This window comes from Tribolium castaneum, chromosome 8, assembly GCF_031307605.1.
Source record: "Tribolium castaneum strain GA2 chromosome 8, icTriCast1.1, whole genome shotgun sequence".
In the NCBI taxonomy this organism is placed as follows: Eukaryota; Metazoa; Arthropoda; class Insecta; order Coleoptera; family Tenebrionidae; genus Tribolium; species Tribolium castaneum.
In genome coordinates this window covers 11293883-11313747 of record NC_087401.1, presented here as the reverse complement: position 1 = coordinate 11313747, position 19865 = coordinate 11293883, and the positions used below count along the sequence as shown (strand labels likewise).

At 34.8% G+C, this 19865-nt stretch overlaps 5 protein-coding genes and 1 non-coding gene across 9 annotated transcripts in view; 3 read left to right on the top strand and 3 right to left on the bottom strand.

Annotated features, from left to right (window-relative positions):
- CdGAPr (Cd GTPase activating protein-related) overlaps positions 1-10394 on the bottom strand; it is a 28995-nt gene extending 18601 nt beyond the window's left edge. Inside the window, exons 1-5 of one of the 3 annotated variants that reach the window (XM_008197880.3) lie at positions 10255-10394; positions 1276-1471; positions 1039-1223; positions 800-988; positions 185-747 (exon numbers count right to left, since the gene is read on the bottom strand). In XM_008197880.3, coding sequence (XP_008196102.1) covers positions 185-747; positions 800-988; positions 1039-1223; positions 1276-1441 — 1103 coding nt within the window. In that variant the 5' untranslated portion in view covers positions 1442-1471; positions 10255-10394. Of the gene's footprint in view, positions 1-184; positions 748-799; positions 989-1038; positions 1224-1275; positions 1472-4587; positions 4796-10254 lie in introns of those variants that run through there. The other 2 variants (XM_015982287.2, XM_008197881.3) reach the window with 2 other exon arrangements.
- A 65-nt stretch (positions 10395-10459) lies between these two features.
- Positions 10460-11677, top strand: LOC656777 (uncharacterized). 2 transcript variants are annotated; one of them, XM_963284.4, is made up of 4 exons: positions 10460-10637; positions 10679-11331; positions 11382-11489; positions 11537-11677. In XM_963284.4, exons 1-4 carry the CDS (start codon positions 10497-10499, stop codon positions 11646-11648), a joined length of 1014 nt encoding a protein of 337 aa, XP_968377.2. In that variant the 5' UTR covers positions 10460-10496; the 3' UTR covers positions 11649-11677. The 2 variants fall into 2 exon arrangements, with proteins under 2 accessions (XP_968377.2, XP_015837776.2); XM_015982290.2 differs by having other exon boundaries at positions 10470-10607.
- Positions 11678-12447: 770 nt separating this feature from the next.
- Positions 12448-13906, top strand: LOC656868 (D-altritol 5-dehydrogenase). Its single transcript, XM_963368.5, has 5 exons — positions 12448-12630; positions 12821-13115; positions 13164-13361; positions 13422-13608; positions 13656-13906. Exons 1-5 carry the CDS (start codon positions 12490-12492, stop codon positions 13873-13875), a joined length of 1041 nt encoding a protein of 346 aa, XP_968461.1. The 5' UTR covers positions 12448-12489; the 3' UTR covers positions 13876-13906.
- Positions 13907-14331: 425 nt separating this feature from the next.
- Positions 14332-17565, top strand: LOC656956 (uncharacterized). Its single transcript, XM_963449.4, has 7 exons — positions 14332-14556; positions 14606-14733; positions 14779-14945; positions 15085-15282; positions 15327-15516; positions 17236-17343; positions 17394-17565. The coding sequence occupies exons 1-7, from the start codon at positions 14407-14409 to the stop codon at positions 17503-17505; spliced, it is 1053 nt and encodes a 350-aa protein (XP_968542.1). The 5' UTR covers positions 14332-14406; the 3' UTR covers positions 17506-17565.
- LOC103313772 (hypothetical protein) lies at positions 17534-19302 on the bottom strand. Its single transcript, XM_008197882.3, has 2 exons — positions 18247-19302; positions 17534-18199 (listed from the first exon to the last, which is right to left on the bottom strand). Exons 1-2 carry the CDS (start codon positions 18443-18445, stop codon positions 17574-17576), a joined length of 825 nt encoding a protein of 274 aa, XP_008196104.1. The 5' UTR covers positions 18446-19302; the 3' UTR covers positions 17534-17573.
- A 422-nt stretch (positions 19303-19724) lies between these two features.
- LOC135267030 (U4 spliceosomal RNA) lies at positions 19725-19865 on the bottom strand. The gene has a single exon (XR_010335278.1). It is a non-coding gene; the product is annotated as a U4 spliceosomal RNA (small nuclear RNA).

Here is a 19865-nt window from a genome sequence, read left to right as displayed (position 1 = left end):
TTATAAGAACACTATTTGTCAATAACCGGAATATTAAAGAATTGTGCAACAACTGGTCGGAGAAATGCTTTGTACTTTTGATTTTTATCTACAATATTGCCACTTGAGATTACCGTCCGATAATCTCCCCATAAATCATTTCCGTCATCCCAATAAAACTTGTAATTGTTTACAAGCCACTCACCTGAAATACATCTTCAGCAGACTCGCCACCGAGTGTATGTCCTGCAGGATGTCCTCCGTATACAAATTCGGTATCCTGTCCTCATCGAAGGCATTCCTCAACTTCTGTATATTCGAAGTGACCCCCGACAGTCGATAAATCCCATCGACAATCCCATGTTTCTCGATAAACTCCGCACAACACTTCAACACCATCGGTATATCATGTCCCGAATTCAACAAATGCTCCCCCAAGTCGCACCCAAACACCCTCTCCTTCAAAATCCCCGACTGCTTCAACCGCCTCCTCGACGGCCGATTCAGAATAAAACTCCGGAAAAACGTGATAAGTTTCCCGTGTTTCCTCAAAACAGGCTTAATCGGCGTCAAAGCCAACGAACCGACCACAGGCGGCGGTAACGGCATATTCCTTGGTACTTTATCGCCAATTATGTGCACACAATGCTGGGGGAAAAACCCGACCTGGAAGCCCCTTTTGCCACGCCACCACATCGACTCCCCAGGGGCTGCCATGTCAATAACCGAGATCATGTCCCCCACTTCGAGATTAAGCTCATCACGGGCCTGAAACATTTTTTTTAGTTTGGTACACGAGCCGGTGCCGAGTGTCACAAACTTGTGAAACATATCTTCGGACACTGTACGCCGCTGCTACGGCTGGAGTGTTAATAGAACGGCTTTCCTCACTTGGAACCAGCAAGCGGTGGCCTTTATTATCCATCTGCAACCAGTTCAAAACCGGGCCACAGTTTACTGAATTATCGGCAATTTCGCTAAAGCGCTCCAAATACGATTTAAGTTTCATCTAAAAACTACGATTGCACACAAAAATCATAAAACAAATTAGAAAACAACTTCAAGGTCCACATCGTCCGGAGTTTCGCTCGACAAATCAGGCAATTGGAAAATTTTCCGGTCGTAAATACATTGATGTAACTGATCGTCTAGCATTTTAAAATTATCGAGATTCCTTTGCAACAACCAACACTCATCCCCGGACGTTACTTGCACCATATACCACTCTGTATCGTCCTCGTTACCTTTAATAAAACTGTCATAGAAAAAAAAAGTATGCAACTCGGCACAACTCACTGTGTTGTGAGTGCAGCGACTGGTCAATGTTCGTCTGCAACGTGACGATTAATTTCGGTAATTGCACCCGTTCGTAATGGAAATGGGCGCATTCTTCCAGTTTGGGGAAACGGCAAGGCTCCACCCCCGGCGCCGGGGCGCCCCCGGCCGCCTCCGATATCTGCATGTCAGTGGTGTAGGTTTCCGTGCATAATGCCTAAAAAAACGAGTCGGCTGTGAAATTACGCAAGCAACATGTGCTTAACAAATGACTAAAACAAAAACAAATCGCTTGAGGTCATGTGGAGTTTATCAACGAATTGAAATATCGAGACTAGATGAGAGCTTGGGGGCGGTTTGCTTTCAACCCCCGGCAAAGTGGGCCGGTAATTGTGTTTCCTTTGTGGGGTAATTGGGGAAAATGGAGGTCTAAATATAAATAGAAAATTAACCTAGACCAATATTCAACGGAATTTGATTAAAAATAAGCATCTGTATTTTTTATGCGTTAAACCACTTTAATTTGAATCACTCGGTATGTTAATATTGCTCAAATATCATAAAAGAGTGTGTAAAAAAATGTATTCGCAAGACTCAAGTGACTAAAAATTTTGACAGTCAAAGCTAACTTGACAAGAATCACAGTTTTTAATAGTCACACAGTATTAACGTTGTATTTTAGTATACAGGGTGTGTCTGTTAAGGGTATCTTTTACTATACCCCAGAAACTTATAATCGCACAGAAATTACCGTTTAGTTTTTCATGTTATTTTTTCGGAATTTTTCTATACTTCCTGATAATTAAAACTAATTAATTAAAAATATTCACGTCAATAATCAATAATATAATATAATTAATTAATTAATCGAAATCATCTCGAAATGTTTTGAATAAAAAATTCCTAATGTAATTACGTTTATTTGAATAATTCTTTTTTGGGCTATTGACAATTTTTACGTAAATTTTGCGCAAAACAACATAAAAATGAAATAAGAATAGTAATTTATTATTCAAGTAAAAAAGTTGTTCATTATCTATGAATTTCAGAAAGAAATCACGAGCAGATAGTAGCAACTTTTACGTATATATCTAATTACAGGTACAGTCAAACAAAATGAAAATGACGCCTCGCTAAATTATCAGATCAGGATCGCAAATTATCAGATTGCAAACTTGACGGTATTTTAAGATAAATTTCTTTAGAAAGCGGAATTAATTCAGAATTAAACTAATTCGAATTAAGTTGTCACTTATTTTATACTGACAAATGTCGAAGTTAATTACTCGTAAATGAGTTTTTTTAATGAAAAATTTAACAAACCATTTCTGAAGAAAAATTATGCATTAAAAAACAAAATAAATCATTATTAACTTCTTTTTTTTTTCAAGTTTTTTTCCTCAAAATAAAATTAACTAATATAATTTCTGTACGAAATAGGCTTTCTCTATTTTAAACTTAATTTTATGTAAAATAATCTAAAAAAAAGTAATAAGAAAATAAAATTGACAAAAGACAAATTATAAATTAAATTAGGAAACACGAAAAAAGCAATATTTATTTTAGAAACAATATTTTAAAGTATTTATAAAAATGAGTAACTCATTAGCTGTTTCAAACTATAAAAACGCCAACGTCGCATTTTACCGAATTATTTTTTTAAAAAAGATTGATAAAATTGTTTTTAATGATAAGATCTCTCAGTCAATTATCATTAGCTACAATTTTTTTCAAGTGCATGAATAATTTATAAGTTTATAACAGGTAATTTTGAGAGAAAATGCGACGTTGGCGTTTTATAGTTTTGAAACAGCTAATACCGATTTTTATTTACAGAAATTTTTATAATCCAATTATTTAGAACTAATTGTAATTAAGCAGCTGTAGCTTATTTACGCTTATGTATGTAGTAACAACTCAAACGTTTTTTTTTAAGGTTTGATATCGAAACAAATTAGATTTAAATCAGTTTATGTTAGATTTGCCAAACTATTATACAGAAATTATGATATTCAAACAATGACGAATAAATATAAAAAATAGCTGACCATAGTTGTTTTTTTTTTTTTTTCATTAAAAAAAATACGTTTTGATTTAACTTGACGTTTGTCAATGAAAAACAGATGACAACTAATTAAATTTTAATTTCCTTGCGACCCTGCCTGCTTTGATCTACAACTGCATCATTTTCACTTTGTATGACTGTACATTGATAAATCTGTGGTATTAATTTTTCACCAATAGAATAAAAAATCACCAATAAGATAAAAAAACACCAAATGACCATATTATTAATTATTACATCGAGAAAGCTAAAAAATAACTAAATTCAAATAATGTACCCTTATAACCACTTGTAGAATAAAAGTGTACTACTTCGGTTCTATAGATGGAGCAACAAGAGAAATGATTTTTTTCGCAGTGACTTATTAGTTTTTATTACAAGGAATTATAGTGATGTGTTTTATCTTAATTGCCATAATATTGTGATAGATAAAAAAGTATTTTCATCAACTGTAAATCGTTCTTTGTTAAATGTAAGACTCATGAACTCATTGACGATCATCTTTTTTATTTTAGTAGCAATAAACTACCGTCGAATAATAAACTAAAGCGATTTTAACCTCAATTTCACCACCATAAGAAAGCTTTCTTCTAAATTGGTCCCAAAAAGATGAAAACAACATCACCTTGTAAATACAACAATTAAAATTGCATTTTGTTTGTTTTGCTGAATATTGAAAAAATAATTACTTTGCTACAAAGTGACACTATTAAAATTTGTTAAAATTCGAGTCGTCTCAAATGAATCACCCTGTGCAAGAAAATAAAAACACAGTCTTGGAATTTCAGTCGAATTGCGAGAAATTCCATTCCCAAAAAGCAAAAAAACATTTGGGAATAATTTATTTGAGTACAAGTACCAACCATAAAACTGAAAATGACTTATTTCCGTTTTACGTTTGAAGTGAAACAAAACGCGAGTTGAATAATTTTAATACTTCCTCGACTATTACTTTACTTTTCGAGCGCGTGAAAATACTCTTGAAACGATAAATCCGTAAGTAAAATTCTTTCAACGCGGCCAAACAATCCGGATTTAAATTTAGAATTTCAAATCGTAGCCAACTTTACATATTTCATAACATTTAATTCCACTCAATCGAAGAAAAATTCAAATGGCGTTAATCATCGCAAATAAATATTTATAAACTTATGTTTTGAATACAATAAATAATTACAAATTGTCGAAGAATTCGTCGGGGACTCACCCCTCCCCCCACGTGACCCCAAGCACACTCGATTCCATAAATCAAAAAACATCAAGTGTACCACAACAGCAAACAAACACAAGGCACCGCCCCCTTAGCGGCGGCGGCAACTGACTTTGGCGAAATTCACGCAGAACATGTCGTCGGAGGCAGAACAGGAGAAACAGGAGCACGTCATCGGGAGTTGGCGGGCGTCGATGCCGCTACCGCCGCCGCCGCCACCACGATATCCAGGTTAGGAGCGGCGTCGCCGACTAAATGTGAAAGCGAAAGCGCCCCCCGAAAATATCGAGCAGATGCGGTGCGCCGCGACGCCGACGCCAACTTGATCGATAGGGATTGGAAGGCGGGAAATACACTGATTAATCGCTAGGAGAGAGAGAGTGACAAAAAAATCATACTTGAGATGATTTGCTCAAAATTAACGAGTCGGCGTTTCCGATTACAAAAATTCAGGGTTGTTTTAGCAAAGACACCTTGTAGAATTAATTAATTAAAATCAAACAGCTTTGATAATCAAATTTTTTTACAGAATGTTTCTAATATTTATTTCCAATAATTAATAACGATAGGACGCTGGTTCATATCCGGCTCGGAGGACCATATCCTTGAGTATTGAACTGAACCCCGAGTTTTTTCTCAAACAAACTTCCAGAACATGATAAAAAAATCGCCAAAATTTTGTAGTTTTAAGGCTTATTTTTGACAAAATTTAGCTCAAAAGAACTAAATCGCGCAAATTTCAATCTAATTCAGTGATTTTTCAAATCAATTTTTAAAAAATTTGCTTTTCTTGTTTCTCAAAAACGTGAAAAAAGCTAAAATTACAGGATTTATTTATTTATAAATTACATATCTTTAACGACATTGCGCGAAATAATTGTGTTTCTGGCTTAAAAACATATAACGTTAAAAAAACAAACAGAAATGATGTAATGCAATTTAGTTTAAAAGTGTGCCTAAAGGTAAAAACAACCATCTTTTCGATCAAATTTTGGAATTTTAAAGCTTATTTTTGACAAAATTCCACATAAAAATAAAACAGAACAAGCAAACCCTCTTATTTTGATAATTCTTTAACTACTTTTAGCGAAATAAACTTCGTTATCTCGAAAACGTGCTGGAGAAATTTGGAAATTTGTTCTCTTATTTTGAACAAAATTTTGCAAAATATTTGAACAAGACTGAAAAAAAAATCAAAATAACACACTTTTTCGTCCAAATTTAGTAATTTTCACACTTGTTCTTGACAAAATTTCCCTCAATCATGATGCTTCAAAAGGTTGAAGTAAAATTTTCCGAAAAAATAATTTCTAGCTCAAAAAAAGCAGTCAAGAAAGACACAAATAATAGAATTTTGATCAAATTTTGTAATTTTTCAGCATATTTTTAAGGAAATTATGCGAACTAATTGTGTTTTTGGTTGAGAAACGTACACAACTTTAAAAAAGCAAAAATAATCCAATTTATTTTAATAATTGGCTTAAAAGCTTAAAAAAATAAAAATTACAACTTTTGCTATAATTTTTTTTAGTTTTACAGCTTATTTTTGACAAAATTTCGCCTAAAATCAAAACAAGACAAGCAAGTTTTTTAGTTTTAGAGCTTAACGAAAATATGCGAATTAAGCGAAATAAACTTCGTTTTTATCTCGAACGTACTTAATTAAACACTGTAGAAAGACACCAAATTTGCTGACTCTTCCGGTTATTTTTCGCAAAATATTTAAGTTTTTGGCAAAAAAACGTGCAAAACGTTTGAAGAAAAATAAATATTATGTAACTTTCGACTTATTTTTAACATATGTGAGTTTGCTGTAGAAAAATCTCTCAAAAAACAATTTAGAACGTACCTAAAAACTTAAAAAAACACATTTTTCGAGAAAACTATAAAATAAGTTTAAACAATCAGACAAATTATTATTCAAAAATTAAATTCTCTGCTCAAGTAATACAATAATATAAGAGATATTAAAAAAAACATCATCTATTCAATTTAAAATTAAGTTTTTTGCAAAGTGATAAATTTTTGGAATCTCCGAATGAATCTATTACTTTAGGAAAAAAGTCTTAATTGCAATTTAAATATTAAAAATATTCGTCACATTGTTTTATTATTATTAAAAATGTTTCTATAAATTTTCAAGAAAGTTACAAATACTACAAATTTTGAACAAATTTTCTAGTTTTTCAGCAAATTTTTAAGGAAATTATGCGAAATAATTGTGTTTCGGGCTGAGAAACGTACACAACATTAAAAAAAGCAAAAATAATGTAATGCAATTTATTTTAATAACTTGCCTAATGGCTTAAAAATGATAAAAATAACAATTTTTTCGATCGAATTTTTTTGTTTTAGAGCTCAACGAAAATATGCAAATTAAGCGAAATAAACTTCGTTTTTATTTCGAACGTACTTAATTAAACACTGTAGATAGACACCAAATTTGCTGACTCTTCCGGTTATTTTTCGCAAAATAGTCAAGTTTTTGGCAAAAAACCGTGCAAAACGTTTGAAGAAAGAGAAATATTATGTAACTTTCGACTTATTTTTAACATATGTGAGTTTGCTCTAGTAAAATCTCTCAAAAAAACAATTTAGAACGTACCTAAAAACTTAAAAAACACATTTTTCGAAAAAACTTTATAAAATAAGTTTAAACAATCAGACAAATTATTTCAAAAATTAAATTCTGTGCTCAAGTAATACAATAATATAAGAGATATTAAAAAAAACATCATCTATTCAATTTAAAATTAAGTTTTTTGGAAAGTGATAAATTTTTCGAATTTCCGAATGCATCTATTACTTTAGGAAAAAAGTCTTAATTGCAATTTAAATATTAAAAATATTCGTCACATTGTTTTATTATTATTAAAAATGTTTCTATAAATTTTCAAGAAAGTTACAAATACTACAAATTTTGAACAAATTTTGTAGTTTTTCAGCAAATTTTTAAAGAAATTATGCGAAATAATTGTGTTTCGGGCTGAGAAACGTACACACAACATTAAAAAAAGCAAAAGTAATGTAATGCAATTTATTTTAATAACTTGCCTAAAGGCTTAAAAATGATAAAAATAACAATTTTTTCGATCGAATTTTTTTGTTTTAGAGCTTAACGAAAATATGCAAATTAAGCGAAATAAACTTCGTTTTTATCTCGAACGTACTTAATTAAACACTGTAGAAAGACACCAAATTTGCAGACTGTTCCGATTATTTTTCGCAAAATAGTCAAGTTTTTGGCAAAAAACCGTGCAAAACGTTTGAAGAAAAATAAATATTATGTAACTTTCGACTTATTTTTAACATATGTGAGTTTGCTGTAGAAAAATCTCTCAAAAAACAATTTAGAACGTACCTAAAAACTTAAAAAGACACATTTTTCGAGAAAACTGTATAAAATAAGTTTAAACAATCAAACTAATTATTTCAAAAATTAAATTCTTTGCTCAAATAATACAATAATATAAGAGATATTCTAAAAAAACATCATCTATTCAATTTAAAATTAAGTTTTTTGCAAAGTGATAAATTTTTCGAATTTTCGAATGCATCTATTACTCTAGGAAAAAAGTCTCAATTGCCATTTAAATATTAAAAATATTCGTCACATTGTTTTATTATTATTAAAAAATTTCTATAAATTATTCAGATATTGAATAAAGACAAATTCCGATTAACACCGTTCTTTTACAGGATCTCTTCTCCAAAATTCTTTTTCTTTCGTGAAATTTCTATTTCATGGTAGAACAAAACTACTTCGAGCATTTAGTAATAAGTTGCGTTCCGCTAACCGTCTGCCATAAAATAAACAACATTGGGTTCAATGGGCGTCCTTGCGTAACACTTCTACAATGATCTAATTATTATGTATCTTGTAATTTTAACAGTAGTTGAAGATTATTAAAAAAATAACAGCCCTCGGGCGCTGGATTCCTCAAATGTAAATATTTCAATTTAGTCGACTTTAATTTGATAAAGCATCCCAGCTCGCTTATCAAACCGCAAGTACACTCCTAATTAAATCCCCCGCAATCAATTTAATTGAATTATTTCAGCGACTGTACCAACTTCCGCATCAGCGAGAAAACCTCCACTTTTTCCACATCAACACAAATAAACGAACGAAAATTGTGCAACGACGTTTATTTTCGTTACAAAACGAGCATTCGAATCGGGTCAAGGAACAAAAATCCTCCCTTAGCGTTCAAGGGTGAGAGTCGGTCAAAGGAGAAAGGCGCCAGGCTTTTTGTTCCACATTTAAATAAACACAAAAGTTTAAAATTAAAATTAAATAAACGACCATAGAAAGTGTCAATGGTAATTAAGGCTACGGCTGGTTGAAATCTAGGATAAAAAATCATTAGAATAAAGAAACGACAGGTCGTACAGGTGTTACCGAAAATAACACCGTCTTGTTATCTTATCCAATTACGGAAGTTGGCTCATTTGGGACAAAAAAAAACAAACAAAACGCCCGATTTTTTAAAATAAATTAAACGAAACCGAATGCGAGTGAAATAACAGATGTTTATTTAATTTAATTAATAGTTATGCGGAAATAAGCGTGTTTTAATTGCTTTCAGTTCAATTATGGTTGCAAAATTTATTTATGGTTGCTTGAACCATATTTGGCCAAAATCTTATTTTCGTTCAGTAGCTGAGAACACGGCGATAAGATCTCTACTATTGTCTGGAAATCAGCATTTTTTCATCGTGTTGTTATTAATTAATTTGTTAAACAGTAAATACTTTGACGCCTTTTTTGACTCGAAAGAAATCGTAGATTTCTCTCCTTCTAGGTCAATTATCCAAAGCCTTTTTAAGCGAAGTTTATTGATATATTCAACCTAAACCTCGCTAATTTTCGGTAATTAACAACCAGGTCGACGACCCAGCTGTAGGTTTTAAACAAAATAATGCTTCTTTATTGTTGATTTTTTGGCACGTGGTCCAAAAATCGGTTTTATAGCCGGCAGTGCGGAAAAGTAACGGTTAAACAATTAAAAATCAACTTTTTTTCCATGCAATTCAGTCCAACATCCGCTAGTTCACCTGTACTTCCCTCAATCAAGTGTGCGCTTTTCAATGCTTCATTGATGTCATTTTCTCGACACATGTAAACAAGTGAACTAGTCAAAGCCGACTATCTATTATTTGTTCGCCAAATGACTCAATAGTTCAACGAACATAATTACCCTCGAACCGATTGAATTGTTTTGATGATTAACAACATCGACGTTTTAATTGATTCGCAACGAAACTTACAATTAATTAAGGCGAATTAAACGGCTCCACGCACGATAAAAATCCATTTAATGAATTAACTAATTAATTATAATTATTAATTGAAGCGTCCTGGAACAGGAAGTAGGCCAGCCTGAACCAAATCTGCCAATCACAAAACGCAAGCCCCTTTGCGTGACATTTAAAAAGGGGGAAAGAAATGTCAACGGCCGTCACCCCTGAGCCCCCACAATCAACCTAAATAAATCAATTAAAATTTTTCAATGTCTCCGAACATGTGCTGAATATTGAATTAGCTTCGGTCTATTACGGTTAAAAATCGCACCCGGGCGTGGAATGTTCGCCCCAAACGGGGGCAAGGGCCCCACAAAGGGCCCCAAATAAATATTTGAATTAATTAATAGGGACAAAAATAACGAAAGCGTATCGAGGCGGCGTGGGACGAAGAGCGGGGAAAATTTCGACGGGAACTTACAGGAAAAAACTCAGGCAATGTTCACGCGAAATTTTTTGCACATTTTCACACACAAAAACCAACAAAACTTCGGCGTTAGACACAGATGTAACAAACACAAACTTTTATTATGACCGCCATCTTACATCGTTTGACGTTTCAGGCGGGGTGCCCTCTACGCGCTAAATTCAAAAACGCACAATTGTTGGTTGCCTATCTCACAATTAATTAACAATAATTAACAATAAACCATCATTCGCACGATGAACGCACTTCGGTTTACTTCAAGTGGCAAAAGTGTGGCACTTGCCACAATCCCCGTCCCTGAAATAACCCACCCGAGAGAGGTTTTGGTCAAAGTGGCCTTCTCGGGGGTTTGTGGCACAGACTTGCACATAATTGGCGTAAGTTGGCTAATTAACAATTAAATTAATTGGTGAAATAGGGGGAGTTTCCGTGCAGCCCCCATGTAACCCTCGGCCATGAATTCTCAGGCACCGTGGTGGCGTTCGGCCCCCAGGTGACCACACTAGCCCCCGGAGACCTTGTAGTGGTTGATCCGAACAGTGGTTGCCACAAATGCCACTTTTGCTGCTCCGGCAAGCCCCATTTTTGCCCAACTGGGGGTTTTTACGCCAACCTGGGGGTGAAAAACGACGGTGGTTGGGCCGATTATTGTCTCTGTTCCGTGGAACAAGTGCATAAGCTGTCCAAAATCGCCCTTAAAACAGCAGCTTTGGTGGAGCCCGTGTCGTGTGTGGCGCACGGGTGGGACTTGGTTTCGCCCCTTTGTGTCGGGGGGGAGGTCATAGTCGTGGGGGCTGGGATTATAGGGATTTTGTGGACGTGTTTGCTACACTTGCAGGGCCACAGAAACATAACTCTGGTTGAAAAAAACCCAGCTAGAAGACAATTATTGAATAAGTTGCGAGAAGAGTTGGGGTTCAAGCTCGTGGGGGCGTTGGAAATGGACGAAAAGTTCGACCTGATTGTTGATTGTACAGGTCATGGCCCTGCGATTGAATCCGGAGTCAAACTTTTGAATTTCGGCGGGAAAATGTGTATTTTTGGGGTGGCGCCACCTAGTCAAAAGATTGAGTGAGGGGAAACCCACAGCCAGGCACTTGGCTTTTATTTTAGTTTTTTAGAATCTCCCCGTTTGATATTTACTTGAAAGAATTGACAATAATGAGTGTGAAAGTCAATCCGTTTTCGTTCCCCAAGGCTATAGCTTTAGTCGAGGCGTTATCCGAGCGGTAATTACCTCAATTAAATTAAATTGCATTTAATTAAGTAATTACAGATACTTGGATTATGACAAACTGGGAGTGAAGCTTTTTAAACTGGAGGAATACCAAAAAGCTATCGATTGTTTGAAAAATGGGGAAATAACTAAAGCTGTTTTTCAAATTTAAGGAGGCAATAAAATTCTATCTGAAACAAACCGTTTGATTATTATCCCAGAATTTAAATATCCACACTTTTCCACATTCATTATTGATAAAAATGCATCGATAACAAGCAAATTTGTTTAGCAATTCATACAAGTATTTACATAATCAAAGTATATATGAAAAAATGTTGATACAAGCCAATAACAAACACATCTTATCTGTGCAAACTATGACAACAAAGTTTTTGTTATGATTTATTAGTTTCTCGAAATAGTTACGATTATTGGTAATTAAATATTGATTTACAAATTAGAATCACGTTACAAGACATTACTATTCACTAGTTGAGTGTATGATTCTTAATCAAACGGCAAATTACTTCGAAAGTTGACGACTCATTTCAGTTATGTCATAAATAATCGCTAATCCCGGTAATACTTTAACGATAATGATAAATTAATGGTTTATTACATAACAAAATTTCTGTTTCATATTATTATTAAACAATAACACAAAAATATTTATCGAGAAATTTAACTGAGAGTTGGAACATACACGGTGATTCGACCAAGACCGGTCGAGAAGGCGTTGCGTTTCAAATGGCACTTGATTATTGTTAACGAAACAATCAATATTTATTCATTGATGAATATTTTTGTTAATAAAAATGCAAAACATTTAAATATTGTTATGTGGCGTCAAAATATTTGACCTTTTACACAATACCGCGGCCCCAAGCAAACCAAGGGGTCATTACGGAGATAACAAGATTATCGCGTTATTATCATCGACGTCAGTTCATAACATATAAATAAAAGTCGCTTCACAAATTGTAACACTTTTCTGCCAAGTGTTACCAACCATGGAAGCTCTACGCTACACCGCCAAAACCAAAAAACTTGAGTTGGCTAAAACTGAAGTCCCTAAAATCACTAGCCCGGACAGTATTTTGGTCAAAGTGGCTTATTCTGGGATTTGCGGAACCGACTTACACATAATCCAGGTAACTGTAATTAATTAATAACGCTAGTCAACATGATTTCTTTCTTATTTTTAACATGGCGGCCTTTCCGGTTGTACCGGAAATCGGTATAAACTTTTTTATTTTAAATGGAAAGATATAATATTATATAAATTATAATTTATAAAAAAAATAAATAGTGTAATTAGACACTTGATTGCGCTTGCTTCAGGGGGAATTCCCGTGCAACCCGGACCGCACTTTCACCCTAGGCCACGAGTTTTCGGGCACTGTGGTCGAAGTGGGCCCCAAAGTGACCAATTTTAAGGCCGGTGACCGGGTTTCAGTCGATCCGAACAGTGGTTGCAAATGTTGCAAGTTCTGCCATTCGGGGAAACCCCACTTTTGCAAAGTGGGGGGAATTAACAACACCATCGGGATTTACCGAGACGGTGGGTGGGCGAATTACGTGGTCTGCCCCGAGGAGCAGGTGCACAAACTCCCTGACAGCATCACCCTAGAGCAAGGTGAGGCCATTTCGGCCATTTTGTGACCTGACTGACGCCATTTTGTAGCCGCTTTGACCGAACCGGTGTCGTGTTTGGCCCACGGCTGGGACATCGTGAGCCCCATCCACGTCGGGGATAAAATCCTAGTGACGGGGGCGGGGATTATTGGGAATTTGTGGGTTTGCGCCTTGCATCTGCAAGGTCACAGGAATGTCACAGTTTCCGAACCGAATGCCTCACGATTGGAGATGTTGAAAAAGTTGAGTCAGTGTTGCCAAGTTTTTATTTAGTCCCGTGTACTAATTGATAATTAATTAATTACAGATACGGGTTACAATTTAATTACACCTGATCAGTTGAAGCGGAATCAAGCCGCCGATCCGAATTACCTCTTCGACGTGGTCATTGATTGTAGTGGGTTTCCCCCAGCTGTGGAGCACGCTGTCTCGCTTTTGAATTCTGGCGGGAAATTGTGTATTTTTGGGGTGGCGCCCCCGCATGGTAAAATCACGTAAGTTGGTTCGATTGATTTGGAATTTTGTTAATCTGTGTTGGTAGGATTGCTCCGTTTGATATTTACATGAAGGAGATGAAAATTTTCGGTGTTAATATTAACCCGTTTAGTTTTCCCAAATCGTTGGGCTTGCTGGAGGCAATGGGTGACAGATACATGAATTATAATCTTTTGGGAATTAGGACGTTTGCTCTGAGTCAGTACCAGGAGGCCATTGAGTGTCTGAAGAAGGGCACGATTGCCAAGGCAGTATTTAAGCTGTGAATTTGTTAAATAAAAAACTGTTGGAAATTTTTTTGTGTTATTCTACTTTGATTCTAACCTTTATCCTAGCCACCTAATCGTTTTAAATTAATTCAAATTCAATAAACTCACTAATTATTTGAAAAAACATGCAGAAATGTTGAGCTTGTTGAGACTGACGACTAAACATTCTATTAAAAACAAGAAAAAAATATTTAAAATTCATTTGTGAATTTAATTCTCTATCTGCCTGTATTTTAATCGTTATACAAATACAACCATTTTTTCAAATTCACAGACGGTAGTGAAACAAGTGCGCCCTCTGGTGGCATTAACGGAAATATCGAGAACGAGAACGCTTTATTTGTGTGCCGTTTTGTATCCTAACTTTTAGATATCCGTACACGAAACCATTTTAACAATAGTTAGAAAATAATACAACAAAAATAAAAATGAAGACAACAGAAACTCATTTAAGACAATCTAGTCTTCCTAAAAATTAAAAAAAACGTCAAACTTTATCAAAATTATCAAAATTCCTTTTCTACAACCATGGCCACCATGGAAGCCGTCCAATTCTCCTTTACAGAAAGAAACCTCGCATTAAACAAAGTCCCTATCCCCGAGGTCAGAAATCCCCTAGATGTCCTTATCAAAGTGGCTTATGCCGGGATCTGCGGCACCGACTTGCACATTCTAGCTGTAATTACCAAAAAAGCACTAACAAATTATAATTAATTAACAATTCAAGGGCGAATACCCCTGCAGACAAATGGGGGCTATAACCCTGGGCCATGAAATAAGTGGCACCGTTGTGGAAGTTGGTTCAGATGTGGTCCATTTCCGCAAAGAGGACAAAGTTGCAATTGACCCCAACAGGCAATTAATTACAATTAAATTAAATTCGGATTAATTAATTTGTAGCGGTTGCAAACGTTGTACCTTTTGCCACGCGGGGAAACCCCATTTTTGCAAATTAGGCTGCGGCACTAACACCATAGGGATATTCAAAGATGGGGGGTGGGCACAATATGTGCTCTGCCCCGAGGAACAGGTGCACAAGTTGCCCCAGAACCTAACCCTCGAACAAGGTTGGAAAGAAAATTTTGCCCGTTTTATGTTCAGAAAATCAAAAAAACCTTATTTTATTAATTATTTTGATTTGTGATAGAGATCAAAAAACGGGCAAAATCATTTTTCAACCAAACATTTCGAAAAACCAAATTGTAGCGGTTTTGGCGGAGCCCCTGTCGTGCATCGCCCATGGCTGGGACATCACTAGCCCCCTCATTGTCGGCGAAAAAATCCTCCTTTTGGGGGCCGGCATCACTGGGGCTTTGTGGGCCTGCGTTTTGCACCTCCAAGGTCACAGGACTGTCGTCGTTTCGGAACCTAACACCACAAGGCTCGAAATGATGCGCAAATTAAGTTGGTAGTACTGGTTGTAGAATCCCGTCTCATTGTTAGTTCAGATACCAACTACAAGATGGTGACACCCGAACAGTTGAAGAAAAATGCGCAAAAGGACCCAGAATGGTACAGTTTTGACGTGGTGATTGATTGTAGTGGGGATGTGGGGGCTATAGAGCAGGGATTTTCGCTTATGAACTCGGGGGGCAAGTTGGTGGTGTATGGGGTGGCGCCGCCCGCGAATAAAATAAGGTTGGTACTGTTTTTGAAATTGCAAAGTCGGAGAAAATACCATCAGGAACTGCAATTTTGAGAGCGAAGTTGTTCCATTTTTTATCGCAGTGAATTTGAAAAATTGTTGTATTTGTATAATAATACATAACAACCAAAAAAAAATACAGGCAGATAAACATTAAATTCTGAATAATAGGAATAATAGGGTTCAAAAAGTTCTGAGATTTTGTATCTCCTGAGTAAGTTATAATAATCCGTAATAGAAAGAAGAAAAAACCAATGATGAACAATTCTAAAAAGAATAAAAAAATATAACACAAACTCATAAATACAGTTAAAAAATTAAACAAAAAAATTCATTGTAAATGAAGTTAGAATTTTTTTTAGTTCTGATTATAACACAAAAAATATTAAAAAATGAATTTTGATTCTGGCTTTAACTTTACTAAAACGCTAGTCAATATCGACTTCCTCACCAAAATTAAAATCTGAGAAACAATTAAAAAGCTGAAAACAATTTTAATTAGTGGTTTGGACAAAATTCTAGCATTTTTTGTTAAGGACTGCTCATCTATTCTACTTTTTTTCTTTTTTCTTTTATTTAATAAAGGTATTTACACATTTCCTAATATTTCGAAAACTGTTCGAATTATGAAATTATAAATTACAGGCCTAATTTAATTCTGTATCACTTTGCAAACATTTTTAAAACGTCTTACATTATTATTACTATTATTAGTAACAGTTTTTTTTTAATTTTTGCATTTGTTTGCTATTTTCTCAAAAGTTATTAATCGGTGACCAATGTTTTTTCCAGTAAACTATAGATAATACGTCTTTAGTTGCGAAGTTATTGATCAACAAATATCAAAAAAATTTTTAAATATTCAAACACTCACTTATCATTTATCAAACGTCGATTACGGCAAGACTATTAGAAAAAGTACAACTATTTAAAGTGATTCAAAAAATTCGTTAGGAGCCGAGAAAACTGTAAAATTCTTAATAGTTTTTACGCTAGAAATTTTAGCTTTAGTTTGCAATTGAAAACATGATTTAAAAAAAATAGACTATTAAAAAAGGTTTTTACGATAATAAAATTGCCAAATACGCAACAATAGTTTTCAAGTTATATATTTGTTTTAATTCTGCATTTGATTGCAACTTTCTTGAAAACTACTCCATTGGAGAACAACTAGTAATAATTTATTATAATTTATTTATAAAATTTTTGTGATTTCTTCTACATACAATGTACTATTGTCCTTTTTTTTTCTGTCATACGAATATATATATAATTTATTTAAAAAAATAAATCTTGGTGAAGATTTCAGTGAGATACATTCTTTACTAAGTATTTTGCAAGATGTTATCACAATAAAATATTTCACTGTAAAAACGCAGCGATGATGTATTAGCTGTTTCAAACCGATAAAAACGCCAAGCATTTTACCGAATTATTTTATTAAATAAGGTTGCTAAAAACGTAAAATAGCAAATAATGATTAGATATCTCATTGAAACTAATAATTACATTACCTATTTTTTTTTTTTTTGAAGGCATGAACAATTTCTAACGTTGGCATTTTTATAGTTTTGAAACAGTTAATACTTACATAAAAGTAAAACAATAAAAAAAATTGAAAAAGCTCGGAAAGTAAAGATTGTACGATAGATTGCAATTATGTGGCACTTCCACATGTGTTGTTTTTTTTTGAACTCATACAATAATTTCAGCATATCTCCCTACGACATATTCCGTAAAGAAATCACAATCGTGGGGGTTCGAACAAACCCCTACACCTTTAAAAAGGCCTTGGATTTAATCGCATCCCTTGGCAGCAGGTGAGTCAAATTCCCCCAACTCTGGTTGGTACAACTGATGGGAATTACAGATATTTGAGTCACACTGCGCTTGGAGTCAAACCTTTCCTCCTCAGTGAGTATCAAGAAGCGATTGATACGTTGAAAAAAGGCACAATAATGAAAGCGGTTTTCCGGATGTGATTTACGATGGCCATGGTTGTAGAAAAAATAACGAATAAACTTTTATTGCACAAAATCAAATCATAACGCTATAAAACTTGGTCATGTGACTCCAAATGTTTGTGAAACTCTCTCACACGCCCAAATTTCTTCCCACAAAAAACACAAAACCAGATTTTATCATCACGTTTTGTAAGGATTTGTTTCCTCTGTTTAGCGTTGGCCAATTTATGCCAATAGTGTTGCCCTCGAGGGATTTGTTTGTGGCACTTTTGGCACAATGTGGTGTGTTTGAATCTAATATGATTGTTGAGACACGTCGTGGTGAAAAAACTCTGGTGGCACAAAGTGCATTTAACGTCGTTTTTGTGCATGTGTGCCAACATGTGGCTGTTAAACTTGAATAAATCCCCGAATTCTTGGACACAAATATTGCAAAAGTGGGGCAGGTGCACGTCTTGGCACGCGGGGGCGCTGTCCACGGGCCGCGTCTTGACATAATCATGGTCATTGTTGGGGGATTCCCCCACTTTTCTCAACACCACGAATTCAGGAACATCGAACACCGCCTCAATTTCGGGGATGTTTGTGATGATCTCGTTTATGTCTCCGACGAGCAGTTTCCGCATTTTTGATTTGAGTTGCGAGACCACATTGGGGTGGAGCGCCTGGTTGGGGATCCAGTCGATGTCGGCTGAGTCCGGCGACGGTCGACCTAAATTCGCATTTTAATGACGCAGAAAGGGGAAAAGGGGCTTCAACCTGATTTGAAATGTCGTGAGCTGATTGTAAGGAGGTAACGGTCCTTTTTGCTCACTGGGATATCTAGGGCTTCAAGCCAGGCACTACGGCGGATTGTATCAGTCGGAAGGTGGAAAAAGTCGACATTGTTCGACACTTCGCTGCTTTGGGGGCACCAAGGGATGAAACAACGCTTGGAAGGGGGTAGATTTGGGGTCATTTGCGAAAAATAAGGGCCCAACGTGGGTTTGTTTTGGATAAACAGCTGACTGTCAATGTGACATTTGGACGCACCAAGTTTAAATTCTTGCGACGAAATGCCGCAAAAAAAAGCAAGTTGTGTTGAAATAATTGTATTGTGAAAGTTATCTGATATTCTACAATCAAACTTTGAGAAAGAAGTCGGTTTAAAACCTTAATTCTAATTAATTGTGGTCAAGGTGTATTGTTGGTTGTATAACATCCTATTCAGATTACAAGAACCGCACATTTTTAAATTCTGACCTTTAGAAAAAAGTGTCGATATTATTTAATTACCAGAGATGCATTTAACATTTAAGGGGGAGAATTTCTCGATTTCCAAGATAAGTGTCCACAAGTCATTTGACGTCACATACTGAAGAAATTTATTACTCATAAGGTGGAAATTTAATTCTTAAATGTGGAAAACGCTTTAGTACGTTTTCTACCCAAAAATAAAAAATCCCAATGCATGTTCTGACTTGAGACCCATTAGCATATAACCAGTTTTATCAAACATTTAAGAAAAAGTTACAAACATTTAAGAAAAAGTTACTAATAAACAATCAGGTTATCAAAAAATAAATAAATACTGTTACAGTATAGGAAAAATTCTTAATGATTGCTTTGGAGCTTTGGATAAAAGTGAAGCAACAATTGTGCCACTGTTGAATTTTTCTAAAGCCTTCGGCGCCTCGGATCACTCACTTTTATGTGCAAAATTATCTTTTTACGGTTTCGACAAAATTTCATTTTTTCTTCATTCATATATGACAAATAGAAAACAAATTGTTACAATAGGCACCGCACAATCAAGAAGGTAAGAATGAAAGAAAGAAAGAAATAAAGAAAGAAAGAAGAAACAAGTAAGAAGAAAGAGGAAAGAAGAAAAAAGAAAGAACGAAAGAAAGAATTTAGGTTTTTTACTATTATGTATAATGTAATTTAAATAAAATCAGATTAATTAGATTAATTAAATTAATGACGCTTTTATAAACCAGTTATATACTTAGGGCCGGTTTATATGTAGAAAGCTTTGTTAAAATTTAATTCGTTGTTAAAAGTTAACAAAACGAATGGACCAACCAAATTTGTTCAATTTGGTCAGGTGATCAGTTATCCTTAATCACGCATTTAATTGCAGATTAACTTAATGACGCTTCTATTAACCGATACTTAACATACACGGTGGAGCAAAAGTAATTATCATGGTTTATTTGTGCCAGTTTGGCTGATTATGTCTTTGATTTATAAATAAGCCCCCGTAGAGGCTTCCAAAAATTGCCGTAGCGCACGGTATTTCACGTGCACATGGCGGGGTATTGGTTAAAGTTTTCAACTAGCAATAATCGCACCTCGGATTTACCTCATCGGTTACGATACTGCCACTGCGCAAAGCT

Bases quoted from the DNA above. Each gene is read 5' to 3' on its own strand.
- LOC103313772 (XM_008197882.3), bottom strand. From the start codon at position 18,445: ATGACCCCAAATCTACCCCCTTCCAAGCGTTGTTTCATCCCTTGGTGC. The intron at 18,200-18,246 runs GTTGAAGCCCCT...ATGCGAATTTAG, and splicing joins CTCACGACATTTCAAATCAG to GTCGACCGTCGCCGGACTCA.
- LOC656956 (XM_963449.4), top strand. From the start codon at position 14,407: ATGGCCACCATGGAAGCCGTCCAATTCTCCTTTACAGAAAGAAACCTC. The intron at 15,283-15,326 runs GTTGGTAGTACT...TTGTTAGTTCAG, and splicing joins CGAAATGATGCGCAAATTAA to ATACCAACTACAAGATGGTG. The intron at 17,344-17,393 runs GTGAGTCAAATT...TGGGAATTACAG, and splicing joins ATCGCATCCCTTGGCAGCAG to ATATTTGAGTCACACTGCGC.
- LOC656868 (XM_963368.5), top strand. From the start codon at position 12,490: ATGGAAGCTCTACGCTACACCGCCAAAACCAAAAAACTTGAGTTGGCT. The intron at 12,631-12,820 runs GTAACTGTAATT...CGCTTGCTTCAG, and splicing joins CCGACTTACACATAATCCAG to GGGGAATTCCCGTGCAACCC. The intron at 13,116-13,163 runs GTGAGGCCATTT...GCCATTTTGTAG, and splicing joins CAGCATCACCCTAGAGCAAG to CCGCTTTGACCGAACCGGTG.
- LOC656777 (XM_963284.4), top strand. From the start codon at position 10,497: ATGAACGCACTTCGGTTTACTTCAAGTGGCAAAAGTGTGGCACTTGCC. The intron at 11,332-11,381 runs GTGAGGGGAAAC...TTAGTTTTTTAG, and splicing joins CCACCTAGTCAAAAGATTGA to AATCTCCCCGTTTGATATTT. The intron at 11,490-11,536 runs GTAATTACCTCA...AAGTAATTACAG, and splicing joins GTCGAGGCGTTATCCGAGCG to ATACTTGGATTATGACAAAC.